Below are 14,561 nucleotides of genomic sequence, written 5' to 3' on the forward strand. Positions count from 1 at the left end.
GCCCCTCAACTAGCTCACCCTGACTACATACGTCAATGGAGAGCCCACAATGCCACCGCCAATGTTGAGCTGATGCAGGGATTGCCTCCTGAGTTTCACTCTCAGTTACTGCACTTCCCGCTTGCGTCAAAACATTGGAGTCACCTTCTCAACCGCTATGCGGTCCAAGATTGTACTCCGTGTATAAATCTCAACTTTGAGCTTCAAGAGTTCTCTATTAAGGAAGGGGATGATCTGAAAGTCAATCTGGCTGAATATAGGCAGTTACCCGCCGAGTTTACCACTGCTGACTCTCCAAAGTCAGACAACGATCAGGTTACGTTCTTCTTGAATAAGTTGCCCGAAAAATACTTCAATTTCATTCAACACATCATCTCACAACCTCAATTGCCAACCTTCTACATGTTTAAGTGTCAATTCTTGTGTTACGCAAGGCTGCATGATCAAGTCCACAAGAAATCCTCATCACAGTCTTATTCAAAGCAGAGGGGGTTGGTTGTCTCTTCTTCGGGAGGGAACACCAACAGTGGCAAGAACTCACAAGATGCGAAGGCAAGCCAATCAAAGGGTGACTCCTCTTCCTCAGATGGAACCAAATAATCTCGACCTATCTGGCAACAACTCCCTAAGAAAAACCGGTTTCGCACACATTGCCAGAGAGCAGGCAATGTGGACAAGAAGTGCCACTCCAAGGCCCAAGGTATTCCACCTAAAAAGCCCCAAGGTATTCCACCTAAAAAGCCCCAACAAACCGCTGCGACTACACTGTCCAGTGGAGCTACGCCTTCCACTCCTACTTCATCTACTCCTTCAACACCCATTGTTATTGTTGGACATGTGGCCCAAGCACAATCTCAGCAAATAGTCTCTTTTACTACCCCTAAGGGACTGGCTAATTGGTCTACAGGTCCCGATCCCGTTGTACTTCATGCATCCATCTCACCATCCTCTCCACCTCGTCAAGTGTTCCCTTGGCAGAGCCCTACTACTAGACGTATGCAATGGTGGACACCTTCTTAGACTACTATGTCTCTTAAGTTCTTTAGGATACCCTAGGTCAGTCTAGCATCCATTTTTCACACTCTTAAGAGTCAAGCCCATAGGATTCATTCTCCTTAGCTTTTCCATTCTTAAGTCTTCCACTGCATTTACTCACACACATACACATTCATTGCATTGTCTTTTCAGTTAGTTTTTCTCTCTGTAATGTTTTGCTTTGGAGCATCTCACCACTGATCTCTGTGTTTGTAGATTCTCATCTCTTTTGCAAGGTTTTGTCTTTCAGTGTTGGGCTAACTTGCAAATTGCTTCAGTCCTACCTGGGCTAGAGACGTGGGGATGTGCACCGTTCCTTTCATGGTTTCATCATCCTAGAAGTGCCTTCTCTTCTTCTAGCATGGAGATTTCCCCTCCAAAGACAGATCGTGTAACATCTCTCTCGATGCTATCATGGCAACGACTTCTACCTTGCTCTTCTAGCGGGGTGCTTCATCCACTTCATTTTTTTCCATTCCTTATGGTTCTTGGCACCACACGAAGCCCGCAATCAAGCTCCTCTTCCTTCTTCGACATCTACATCCAGGTTGAGAGGGAATTCCTACCCTTCTTGGTATTCTACAGGCTTCAACACTTTGTCTTCGACATCAGCTTCTCCCTCCTGTTGTACCTTTCCCCTTTGAATTGCATGATTTCATCATCTTTGTACAAGGGCGCTTGGGCAAGTGAGCAATTTCCCCACCAGGAACATTTTCCAAGTGGCACCTGCTACATGAGCATTCTTCAACATATAGCATACTTTGCATCTCATTGTGCAAAGCACCACTTGAGTGGATCTTAAGCTATTTCCAACGCTATTGTCACCACACCACCATACTCCATCACATGGATACCTCATCATTTTTTTTTCCTCATTGACACCCTCGAGTGAATGGGTAAGCTTGTACTGTTTTGTAATGTGTTGGACGTACCCTCCCTACTCCCGTCTTCTAGGTCACTATTACTCAATCGGCTGCATCCCATAAAATTTAACTCACTTTTTTTTTAAAAACAAGTTCAATGTGGTTCATCTACCTTTGCAGGGCTTGGTAGGCCACTGGGCAGCCGACGTGCACCCTTTGTCTGATGCCCTATCCTCTCTAGGGTCTCTCTAGGGTGACTACTTGGACTCCCTTGGTAAGATAACCATCACCTCTCTAGTCTTGGTAGGCCACTGGGCAGCTAACGTGCGCCCTTTGTCCAATGCCCTAGCTGCTTTGGGATGGGACGCCCTGGGTTAAATAAAAATCAAAGTGGCTGGCCTAACCTTTGGACTCGGTGTTGGGCCTAAGAGGGGGTGTTGAGCTAAAATACACTTTTTAGCTGATTAGCATTCTTAAACAGCCCCAACACACGCTTAATTAATGAAGAACCCTAAAACGGGGAGCAGTCCGAGAGAGTTTCAATGGTCTCCTAAACCCTAATTCTTTGGGACACCCTTCAATATCTATAAATAGACAAGCTGTCCCCATTCAGCCTTATCCCTCCCATGTAGGTTTCTCACCCTTGTGTACAGATCTCATCCATCAATTTTCCACCACGTGGCGGTCCAGCCTTCGCGACTACTACCATCACCTCATTCTACTGCAGCATTTTACTGCTACATTTTACTAGTGTGTTTTACTGCAGCGTTCTACTGTCATGTTTTATTGCGGCATTCTACTACTGCGTTTTACTACTTCGCCCACATCATCAGGCATCATCCTTTGCAGTCGCCTCGGTCTCCTCATACTCTGGTAATCAACATTTGGTGTTTCTCTCACTCTGTCACTTTGACTGGTGGTTACAGCACTTTGGACCCATTTCTGGTGGACGTCACTCTCCGACACACTGCTCTGCCCTTGAGTATATGTACACTCTTACATTCGTTTGCAATATTCATTCACTTCAAAGTTGTGTTCCCCTATCTTCTATTTGTTTTGAGTTTTGAGTTTTGCATTTAGGATTTGAGTTTTGCTTTTTATGCCTGTGTCTGTCTCTTCGTGTTTCTGTCATGGTCATACACTCTGTATTCCCTCAGTGCAAACCCTAGCAGTTTTCTTCACAGCAGTGAGTCACTAACTGCGTGGACACCAGCACTCACTCCTCTCTCCAGCAAAAGTCCACTTGAAGAATGATAATGACAAGTGTTGGATGTAAAGTCCCTTCGTCTCCGTGTATATAGTCATACGGGTGTGAACACACCCTTATTATACCCTAACATATAAATACATTCTTTTATTCTTTATGTACCATCACAATTTGGTGTACTTATCTCTCCGTACACTCTCTCTAACTCTCAACTCTACTGCTCACGCCTCAATCTCGCACTCCATTGCGCACTCTCTCCCCTTCAAACTGGTATCAGAGCTCGACGATCCAAGCTAGCAGACATGGCAAGCAACACCTGTAGTTGATAAGCACAGCCAGCACTCAACAGTCGATATGTGCAAGCAATGGCAAGCACTCACACTTGATAGGTGTAGGCGATAGCTGCAGCTACAGGTGAGCGTGCAACCAATCGACAGCACACAAGGGAGTAAACAATTGTTGGTGACCAGCGTGACAGGTATAGAACCAACGATAGGGTCAAGTACAATCTCGACGAACTGCTATGTAACAGGCGACAGCTTCACGATAGACGATAGGCAAGCAGACAGTTGACAAATGAGCAACAGGTGCCAGCAAGGTTCCAAGTCACCCAACTAACGCATCACATGATTGGCACGCAAGGCTATTGGATTATTTTATTTTCCCTCTTCTGCGTATTCCCAAGTGCAAGCACAATGCACAGATTTGTGCAGATCTAGGCCCTGGAAAATTGGGTCTTTTCATATTTAGTGATGTTCATGCATAATTGAGGCATCTGCGTCAAAACTTGCAAACATTATGCACGTTTAAATTGGGGATTTTGCCAAATTTAGTGAAATTTTGCTCATTTGAGTAAAATTTCTCAACATTGGACCCATAAAATTTGAGGCTTTTGTTGTATTGGTGAAATTATGTTCAGTTGAGTGAGATTGGTTAACATTCGTGCACACTTGGACCCGGATATTTTGGGACTTTTGCTAAATTTGTCTGTTTTATGCTCTCGAGAACATGCATTAATGCAATTGGGGCAGATTTGATAGTGAAATTTTGGGCCTTTTGCTGAAATCTGTGGATTTTGGCAAAGTTGATGCGTAAAATGCACTTTGGGAATATAACTGAAGCAATCTTGTTGCCATAAGCAAAGTAATTTGAGCCTTTTTATCTTCCACTTGTGCGATTTTGGAGAAATTGTAGAGATTTCTTGATGTTTTGTGTATTAGAAGTTGATACGAGCACATATGTATGCAGCACACATGTTGGGCAGCTCCCATTGAGTTGATGTATTGCTGACTATTCATGTTGCAGCAATCTTAGTGATCATTTGCAAATCTAGGATTGTTGCAAATGTATTTTTGGTCATATTGCTGAAGTGGGAGTTATCTAGCAGTAATGTATGCATTTAATGTATACTGAAATTGCACTCATACTGCTGAAAGTCATCCGTTCTACTACTGTACATGTACTTGGACTGAATCTTGCTATTATTTGCTGAAAATTTGGGCTGATATCAGCTGAATATTCAGCTTATTTTTTGATGTCATAAATTGCAGCATTGAATTTCTGGCGTATTGCTGAAAAATGGCTGCAAATGCTTCTCTAGCAGCAGTGACACTAAATCCCTCTTTGAAATCAAGAAGTTTGATGGCACTCGCTTTGACTTGTGGAAGGATAGGATGCAAGGCATTTTGTTTCTCAAGGACTATGAAGATCCTCTCTTGGAGACTAAGCTTGCAGCTATGACAAATGTGGATTAGGCTAGACTTAACAAGAAGGCCATTGCATACATTAAGATGGCAATGTCTGATGATATACTTACAGACATCAAGCGTCTTGATACAGGTTATGCTATATGGAAAAAGCTTAAGGACACTTATGAAAATACAACCCCTTTGAATCAAGTGCATCTTATGTGTAAACTTGTGAACATGGAGTTGGATGAGTCTAAGCCAGCATCTAAACATTTGAGTGCTTTCACAGGGGTTTTGAGTCAGTTGCAAAACTCTGGTTTGGCGGCTTTCGATGACAAATTGAAAGCTATTTTCTTATTGATAACTTTGCCTGACAGCTAGGAATCTTTGGTTGTTTCACTTAGCAACAACCCCGCTTTGACTTTTGATGGTGTTAGAGGTTCAATCCTTAATGAAGAAATCAAAAGAAAGTCTAGTGGTGAAAGCAGTGGCTCAGCTTACCATGTAAGAGACAAGTCTGAAAAGAGGGGTAATGCAACCAATAAAGGCAAAAGCAAAAGCAAAAGCAAGGGCAAACAGCAGGATGTCACATGCTATCAGTGTGGGTGTAATGGGCATAAAAAGCTCGATTGCCGATTCTTCAAGAAAGAGCAAGAAAGAAAGAAACATCAGGGTAAGAAAAATAAGAATGATGAGAAAGATGATGACAGCTCTTCCTCAAAAGAAGTTGCAAAGGCAAATGTTGAATCTCGTGTGGTTATTGAAAAGCTTCTTGACAATGAAGAGATACTTGTTGTAGCCTCATTTAATGAGGCACATATTATGGTAACAGCAAGTGATATGCACATCACCAAAAAGGAGGTAATTGATGCCTTACTTTCAGCTCATGATGGGCTATCACAATCATGGATAGTGGACAGCGGTACCTCTTTTCATGTTACCCCCTCTTTGGAGTCATTTTCTGAATACACTGCAAGTTGCCTAGGCAAGGTTTACTTGGGTAATAACTATGCATGTGAGATAGAGGGTGTTGGCACCATTCACTTGGCCCTTGAAAATGGCCAAGAGCTGATTTCGCAGAATGTCAGATTTGTACCTAGCATAAAGAAAAGTCTACTATCAATTGGGCAGCTTGATGCTAAAGGGCATTTTACTACCTTTGGTGGTGGATCTTGGAAGGTCCATAAGGGCTCTATGCTGATTGTTAAAGGTAACAAAAGGGGGACTTTATATTACTTGCATTGTAAAGCATTACCTGGCAAGTTCTTGGCTGTGGCTAAAGTCCATTCACAGATGGAGCTTTGGCACAAAAGACTTGGTCATATGAGCCAGAAAGGCCTTCAAGTTCTCCCCTCTTTAGAGAAATTTGATGTAAAAGGCTCTAGTCTCGAATTTTGTAATGATTGCTTATATGGAAAACATGTGAAGTCTCCTTATTACTCTGGTGTCGTTAAGAAGTCTAATGCTCTTGACTTAGTACACTCTAATGTGTGCACTATGCCTATTATTCGTATGGGAGTGTATACTACTTTGTTACTTTGATTGATGATTTCAATAGAAAGTCATGGGTGTATGTACTTAAGAGCAAAAAGGAAGTGTTGGATGCTTTTAAAAAGTTTCATGCTTTTGTTACCACACAGAAAGGGCTTAAGTTGAAAGCCATAAGAACACATAATGGGGGTGAGTATGTCTCAAATGAATTTAACAAGTTTTGTGAGATGCATGGCATTAAGAGGGAGTTGACAGCCCCTTATAATCCTGCATCAAATGGCGTGGCTGAAAGGCACACTTTGGAGAGAGTCAGATGCATGCTATCCACAGCTAATCTCCCGCAACAATTTTGGGGAAAGGCTCTTAAAACTGCAGTTCATGTATGCAATCGCTCTCCCAATCATGCATTGAAAAATGACATTCCTAAAGAGGTTTGGTTTAGCAAACCTGCTTCATATGACCATTTGCGTGTCTTTGATTGTGAAGCCTTTGTGCATATACCTGTAGAACAAAGGACCAAACTAGACATGAAATCCATCAAGGGCATTTTCATGGGATATGGAGATGAGGGAGAGATGGGTTATAGAGTTTGGCTTTCTCATGGTAGGAAGATAGTACGCAGCCAAGATGTAGTATTTAATGAGGCAAAGTTGCTGAAAAATGCTACACATGGTGATCTTGACAAAAAGAAGGTCAAATTTCAGCATGAACAGCCAACCATTAGCTGAAAGTATTGTTCCTTTTGATGCTGAAAATGAGCAGCAACCTATTATGCTACAGCCAAAAGATCATGGACAGCAAGTTGATGCACAGGATGAAATAGGAGAGCAAGAAAAACATGCTGAAAACAGATTACAGCAGCCTAGTGATGATGTGCACATTCCTCAGGATGTAGGCCCATTGCCTGATAATAAAGATCATTGGGTAAGAAGGTCTATACATGTCAGAAGGCAGCCACAAAGGTTTCAGCCATCTTTGGATTGCATTTTGTTGACTGATGAGGGTGAGCCTCAAACATTTAAAGAGGCACAATCATGTGAAAACAAGAGAAAGTGGAAGCTTGTTATGTAGGAAGAGATGAAGTCCCTATATGCAAATAACACATGGGAGCTTGTACCTTTGCCCAAGGATAGGAAAGCTATTCCTAATAAATGGGTTTACAAAGTAAAATGTATTGATGGGAGGCCCAAGTACAAGGCATAGTTGGTTGCTAAGGGCTATACACAAAAGGAAGGCATAGACTTCCAGGAGGCCTTTTCACCAGTGGTGAAGATCCTCTTTTTCTTCATGGTGACTTGGATAAAGAGATGTACATGAAGCAACTAGAAGGATTTGCCATTCTAAGAAAAGAGCATTTGTTTGTAAGCTGAAACACAGCTTATATGGGCTGAAACAAGCCCCTAGACAATGGTACAAAAAATTTGATACCTTTATGCTCAGCCATGGATTTAAACGCAGTCATGCAAATCACTGCTTGTACACTAAAAAGACTGATGATGGAAGCCTTATTGTGCTGGTTTACATGTGGATGACATGCTGATTGAATGACAGCATAAGAGTACTTTGAATGTTCTTAAAAGGCAGCTGAGTTCAGCTTCGCCATGAAAGATTTGGGGGCAGCTGAACACATTTTGGGCATGCGCATTAAAAGAGACAGAGGGCAGTGTTTGTTGTTTCTCTCACAAAACAAGTACATTAGCAAAGTACTTGACAAGTTTAATATGGCTGATGCTAAGCCGCTTGGTGTGCCTTTACCGCCACATACAAAGCTTAGCAAAGCTGACTGTCCTAAGGATGATACAGCTGCTAATGCCATGAGGAGTATACCTTATGTATCAGCTTGTGGATCTTTGATGTATGCCATGGTTGCAACTCGCCCTGACATTGCTCATACAGTGGGAGTTGTTAGTAGGTTCATGTCTAACCGTGGCAAGCCACATTGGGAAGCAGTGAAATGTATCTTCAGATACTTGAAAGGTACACAAGAAAAGTGTATATGCTATGAAAAGGGTACACTAGAGTTGCAAAGATTTTGTGATTCGGACATGGCAAGAGATCTTGACACTAGGAAATCTACCAGTGGGTATGTTTTTACTTTGGCTGGTGGGGCTATCTCTTGGTGTTCAAGATTGCAGAAAATTGTGGCACTGAGTACTACAAAAGCTGAATATATTTCAGCCACAGAAGCTTCCAAGGAAGCTATTTGGCTTGGCCGTCTGGTCAAGGATTTTGGTCTTTCTTCACGTACTCTAATGCTTGGATAGCCAAAGTGCAATATGTCTAGCTAAGAATGCCATGTTCCATGCACGTACCAAACACATAGATGTTCGGTATCACTTCATTCGACAGGTCTTGGATGATGGTCTTGTCACACTGACTAAGGTCAAAACCCATGATAACCCTGCAAATGTTCTCACTAAGTGTCTTGCAAAGACTCAACATGAGCATTGCATTCATTTAGTGGGAGTTGATTAGCTTAAAGATACCACTTTGGGCCTTTAAGTGGGAGGTTGTTGGGTGTAAAGTCCCTTCGTCTCCGCGTATAGTCATACCGGTGTGAACACACCCTTATTGTATCCTAACATATAAATACATTATTTTATTCTTTATATACCATCACAATCCAGTACACTTATCTCTGCGTACACTCTCTCTAACTCTCAACTCTATTGCTCACGCCTCAATCTCACACTCCATTGCGCACTCTCCCTCCTTCAACAAGATGAGGAGAAGAAGAAGCCTCTAAATAAATAGGCCCAAAATATGCCAAATATGACAGATGGTCGGCCAGCATTAGATGCTCGCTAACTAACATAAAATGCCATAAATGCCACATAAAAGTCACTAAAATAATGTCTAAATAATTAGTGTCTCCAACCCAACTAGCATGCACAAACTCACACATGAGCTAACAATCCTGCTAACAATCCTGCTAACAAAAGTATTAAATTTTTAGGTCCTCGTGACAACAGTGGTGGTCCATAGTCTTAATGCAAGGTAGAGCACCATCAACATGGGTACAATTTAAGCAAATGTGTAGTTTAAAAGGGTTGGAAAGTACTTTTGAGGTGGACATTATGACAAACTCAAATAACCTAGATGCAACTCATTGCAAGAACTTGGAGCAATATAATAAGAAGTTTTGGGATTTATTGTTGCCAGTGACTTCTTATCATCTAGTTCCTCTTTATGAACAAGTTGAGAAGATGTTTGTGGGCTATAAAAAGAAATCATGGATTTTTGCATTAAATCCATGGCAGCCAGAAACGTTTAGAAACGAAACGTCAGAAACGTGTTTCATAAGTTTCTTTCAAGAGGGGATAAAATAAGAAACATGGGTTTTTTTATATAGGGATTTTTAATAGTTTGACTAGGGAAAGAGATTCTAAACCTCTATGGAACTCTCTCTTAAACAAAGAATGACCAATTGAGCTTGAGTGATAATAGAGTCAATCGAGAATAATACATTACATATCCATTATCCCTTATTGACTTGTCACTTATACCAAAGTTAGTCTTTGGACAAGCTATACTATGGTTTAGAGCTCAAACATTATAATTCATACATATCATACAAAGAAAATTAAAATTAACATGTAAATAGCCTATCTACAATAAGGATTGAGTCAAGTTGCAACATCATGATTCTCATTTCAAAACAAACTAACAAAATATCAAAATCGAGAATGAATCATAATATATCATAAATAACTCATAAATGAGACTAAAGTCATATAATATTCAACTCTCAAGACAAGAATAGATACTAGATTGACAAAGTCCAATAACTAAACAAAATCACAAAAAAATCAATCTCTCGTCCAAAATCTTGAGCCCTCACGAGTCATTACACATCATCATCATCATGTTTAACATTGCCTAATAGTTTTTGTCAAAAAAACCATATTTTTATGTTCCAACTCACTCAAAAAAAGGCACATGTTTTTTACTCTCAAAAACGTTTCGTACTTTAAGAAACGTTTCATAAGTTTCAAATTCAAATAAATGTGTTTCTTAGCTGCTATGATTAAATTCACCATATCTAGCATGTTGTAGCTCATAGAAACAGCTAGTACAACTGATGCTTTTCTGCATAGGAAAGATTCGCACTTCCAAGACATACATGAGAAGCCAAATAAGGAGTTTTCAAAGGCTGAGAAAAGTGGTAGATCTGAAAATCAGCTGAAAAGAAACCAAAATAGCTAGGACTATCCCAATAGACAGCAAGCTGGAAATCTGAAAATCGCAAAGAAAGATCCAAAGGAAAAGAAGCCCAAAACATCTATTGGTTTGGTGTCTAATGTGGTTAGCAATCAACCCAATGATGATGCTACTAAGTTATGCAAATAGGGCATGGGAAAAAATCAAAGATTAGCATGGATTGATCTTCTTTGATAATGGAGCATGAGCCAACTTTATCTCCGCAAGCTAGCAACCAATCTAGACATCAGAGAAGATAAGATCCGATCCATTGGAGAAGTTGGTATGGAATGTAAGGGCCATGTAAAGTCTATCACACCGCTCATTTGAAAAGATTCGCTTATATATACATGGATATGTGGATAGCGAAGATTTTCATTGCACCACTTGAGGGTTGCTTGGTATGCCTTGGTGCCATCATGTGCATGCAGTGATTGACTCACATGCTAAAGTCATCACTATTCAACAAAAAGGCAAGACTATACCTTGGATATAAAATTAAAAGGAAAATATGTTTCTATTGTGTTGATTGCTGTCATTTCTAAAGTAATAAAATTTTACATTTCAACATACTTGGTTTCCACTAAGGATAAGGATGATAATGAAAATGTTCAAAACATATCTAAATTGGAAAAGGATCATCGTTTCATTTCTAAAAATGTATGTTGATTGCTTTCCTTAATTGCTTCCAGGTTAGCTATTGCCTAAAAGGCCTAAAGGTCATGGTATAGATCTTATTTCTAGAAGTAACCCTTCTAACAAGCCACCTTAGAGGATAACTGCAGCCCAACAAGAGGAGATGATGAGTCGGGTGAATAAGCTATTAGAAAAAGGGACGATTCAGCCTAGCTCATCTCCCTTTTATTCTCCAATGCTTTTGGTGTAGAAAAAGGATGACTCATGGCATATGTACATTGACTATCATGCATTGAATAAAATCACAATACAGAATCGATTTCCAATCCCTCGAATCAATGATATTTTAGATATCAACAAATTCACGTTAAACTGATTTAAAATTGGATTATTCAGATTCACAAGGGGCAACATTATTCAATCGTATTGATTTAAAATTGAATATCAACAGATTCACGTTAGACTAGAGGATGTTCCAAAGACAACTTTTAGGATATCTTTTGAATTGTATGAGTTCCTTGTCATGCCTTTTGCACTTACGAATACTCCTACCACATTTAATAAGATAATGGATCGCACCTTTGAGCCACACAGGGCATTTGTGGGCAACTTCTTTGATTACATAATTGTCTTCTAAAAGAATGAGACAAAGCATAGGAAGCATTTAGACATTGTGTTCAATGATTTACATAAGCACAAGCTGGTAATAAATGACAAGAAAAGTAAGTTTTTCTTACATGAGATCCACTTTTCAAGGCACATTGTGTCGACTGATGGTATTTACATGGACCCTACAAAGGTTGAGGCAATATGCTTATAGCCACCTTTGAGAAATGTACGCAAGATACATAGTTTCAAGGATCTATGTTCCTATTACAAGGAGCATGTACAAAACTTTGTTGAAGTTGTATCTCCATTGCATGCCTTGCTGAAGAAGGTTGTATCTTTTGAGTGAAAGCAATGAAAATTTTACCATTTGAAAAGTTTTTTTAAAAAATAATTTCAAGTCTTGTGCTTGTGTTGCTTGATCTAAGAAAGTCATTTGTTATTTAGTGTGATGTATATGGAAACAGAATAGAGCTATTTTAATGTAGGATGGCGGAGTTGTGATATATGAGAGTCGTATTTTCCACGATGCAGCGAGAAATTTGCAAGTTTATGAGGAAGCACTTGCTATATTTCATGCACTTTCGACATGAAAACACCACCTCTTTGTGGTTGATTTTACAGTACAAACAAATCATTAGACATTGCGCTACTTTTTGACACAAACCAAGTTGTTTAAAAAGCACATAAGATAGGCGAATTTCTTATCTATATTTCACTTTCAGATTATGCACATAGATAGAAAAAAGAATATAGTAGATGATGCACTATCACATAAGCCTTGGATTTCAGTTGTCAGTATGGTATATCACACTGAGTTGGATGCTATAAAAGATTAGTACACTACTCATTTGGATTTTACAAATATATATCATCAACTTTGCAATGGCCACAGGTATGAGCACTTTGTGCTTAGAGATGGTTTTCTAATGATGCATGGGAGACTAGGAATCATAAAGTAATTAAGACCTAAAGGCTAAGGTAATGACTAAGAGTCATGCTCCTCCTAATGCAAGGTATTTGAGGTATTGATACTGCAGTAAAAGCAATGGAGTATTTCCTTTATTGGCTTGATTTGAGACATGATATAGAGCAATTTGTTAGAACATGCATTGAATGTCAAAAAGTGAAATTTGATAGATAAAAGATGCTAGGTTTATTGTAGCCCTTGCCTATTCTTGATAGGCCTTAGTAAAGCATTGCTATGGACTTTATATTTCCGTTTCTATCTCAATGTTTCAGTCACTCAGTTCCATACTACCACCAAAACATTGTACTATGTACCTTGTATACTTTCACCAAATAATATATGAGTAGGATGCTTTCATGCTTAGCATTCACTACTAGTAGAAATTGCTTCTCACATGGTGATGATACATTTCATTGTTTAGCAAGAAACAACCAACAAAAGCTACTCCCAATTGTGAAATTGAATACAAGGCAACATTGTAGGCTCCACTACTATCTTGCATAATTTTACAAAGTAGGATGTTATGACACTTTGATGTCCACATTGTTTCTTACTTGGCAATGCATGCATCTCATAGCTCAGCTGACAAAGACCGAGAGTACATATCCATAGCCACAACCCTCGAATCTTAAATAAGTTGTCATTCCTCCCACTTTGCCCAAAAGAGTGCAAGTAGAACAAAACTAAGGCTTCGGTCAGTTGAATCTGTCCTGCTTGTTATTAAAATGTAGACCTAGGAGAACTCAACAGTGATTCTAACAGGTTCATGTGCCAATAACAATCACTGCAACCCCACGGTTAGACAAAAGCAACCAATATATTTTCGCACTAAAGCTGGTTCTTGTATTGGCAAGCTTCCTATGCTTGGAAAATTAACTACATTGGAGCACAAGTGCATATCTTTCTTGATGCATCTTAAACATCACACTTGCCCTTATTACTTCCAAAAGCTCATCTCTTTACAGGCTCATAAGCTTACAACAACGAATTTACTGCTTATTTCTATACATAGATCGCATTGTTGAAGAATTTCCCAAACATTGCTTACAAGTGTACTTGAAATCCATGCAATTGGCACATAGCCTTTCATCAACAATGAGCCTTATGTTATGTTCGCATGGCCTCCAACTGTGTGTAAATGATGTCAGCATAGGACGAACCAAGCGGTCACTGCAGGTTAAGATGAAAATGACGATTCGGCAGGACGAGAAAACCGAGACTTCAGGTCATTGCAGACGGCAAGGGATCGCCTAAAATGAGTATATGGAGTATACACCCGTTTCAACCTATACTGTTGAAAGGTGCCAGAACCCTAAAAGCTCCGTGAGATGAATGGAGCAAACGGGAAGGAGGAAAGAAGAGAGTACGAGCAGATGGACTTACATGGCAAGATCGATGGCGGGGGTGCAGAACAGACGACCGAACCGGCTCCTGATTCGAATCCCGAAGCCTGATCTAATTCTAACTTCCCGGGAGATGGAAATGTATTTGGCATGCTCTGTATGCGTGTGCATGCGTATGTATATATGTGTGTGTGTACCAATGTCTAAAATCTATAAGTTATTGTTGAAAAAATAATATTTGTATGTATCTGTGTTTTATGCCTATTACAAAAGCCGATAATTAACCACGCTGGAAGTTACAAAACATTAATATTTCTAAATAGACATAATGAAAGGCACATGTTGTTTGTAGTTAGCGAAATGATAAGTGTAGTCTCTAATAATGCAAAAATCAAACTTAAGGTTCACAACCACTGTTATTCACTTTAGTGGGTCTATGGAAAATGTTTAAAGAAGAGTGATGCGATTTCTCTAAGGTCGAGTGGTGAAGTCAAAGACCTTGACCAATAGTAGTCGTGGCCA

General features: G+C 39.9%; 1 protein-coding gene across 1 annotated transcript in view; it reads right to left on the reverse strand.

Annotated features, from left to right (window-relative positions):
- The window catches only part of LOC148021906 (cytochrome b-c1 complex subunit 6-1, mitochondrial-like), a 30,103-nt gene extending 15,868 nt beyond the window's left edge, over window positions 1–14,235 (reverse strand). Inside the window, exon 1 of the mRNA XM_087696676.1 lies at window positions 14,080–14,235. Coding sequence (XP_087552802.1) covers window positions 14,080–14,210 — 131 coding nt within the window. The 5' untranslated portion in view covers window positions 14,211–14,235. The remainder of the gene's footprint in view (window positions 1–14,079) is intronic.
- Between the last annotated feature and the right edge of the window lie 326 nt (window positions 14,236–14,561).

The sequence above is a fragment of the Lygodium microphyllum genome, chromosome 17, assembly GCF_053477565.2.
Source record: "Lygodium microphyllum isolate KBCC chromosome 17, Lygodium_microphyllum_v1.1.10, whole genome shotgun sequence".
In the NCBI taxonomy this organism is placed as follows: domain Eukaryota; kingdom Viridiplantae; phylum Streptophyta; class Polypodiopsida; order Schizaeales; family Lygodiaceae; genus Lygodium; species Lygodium microphyllum.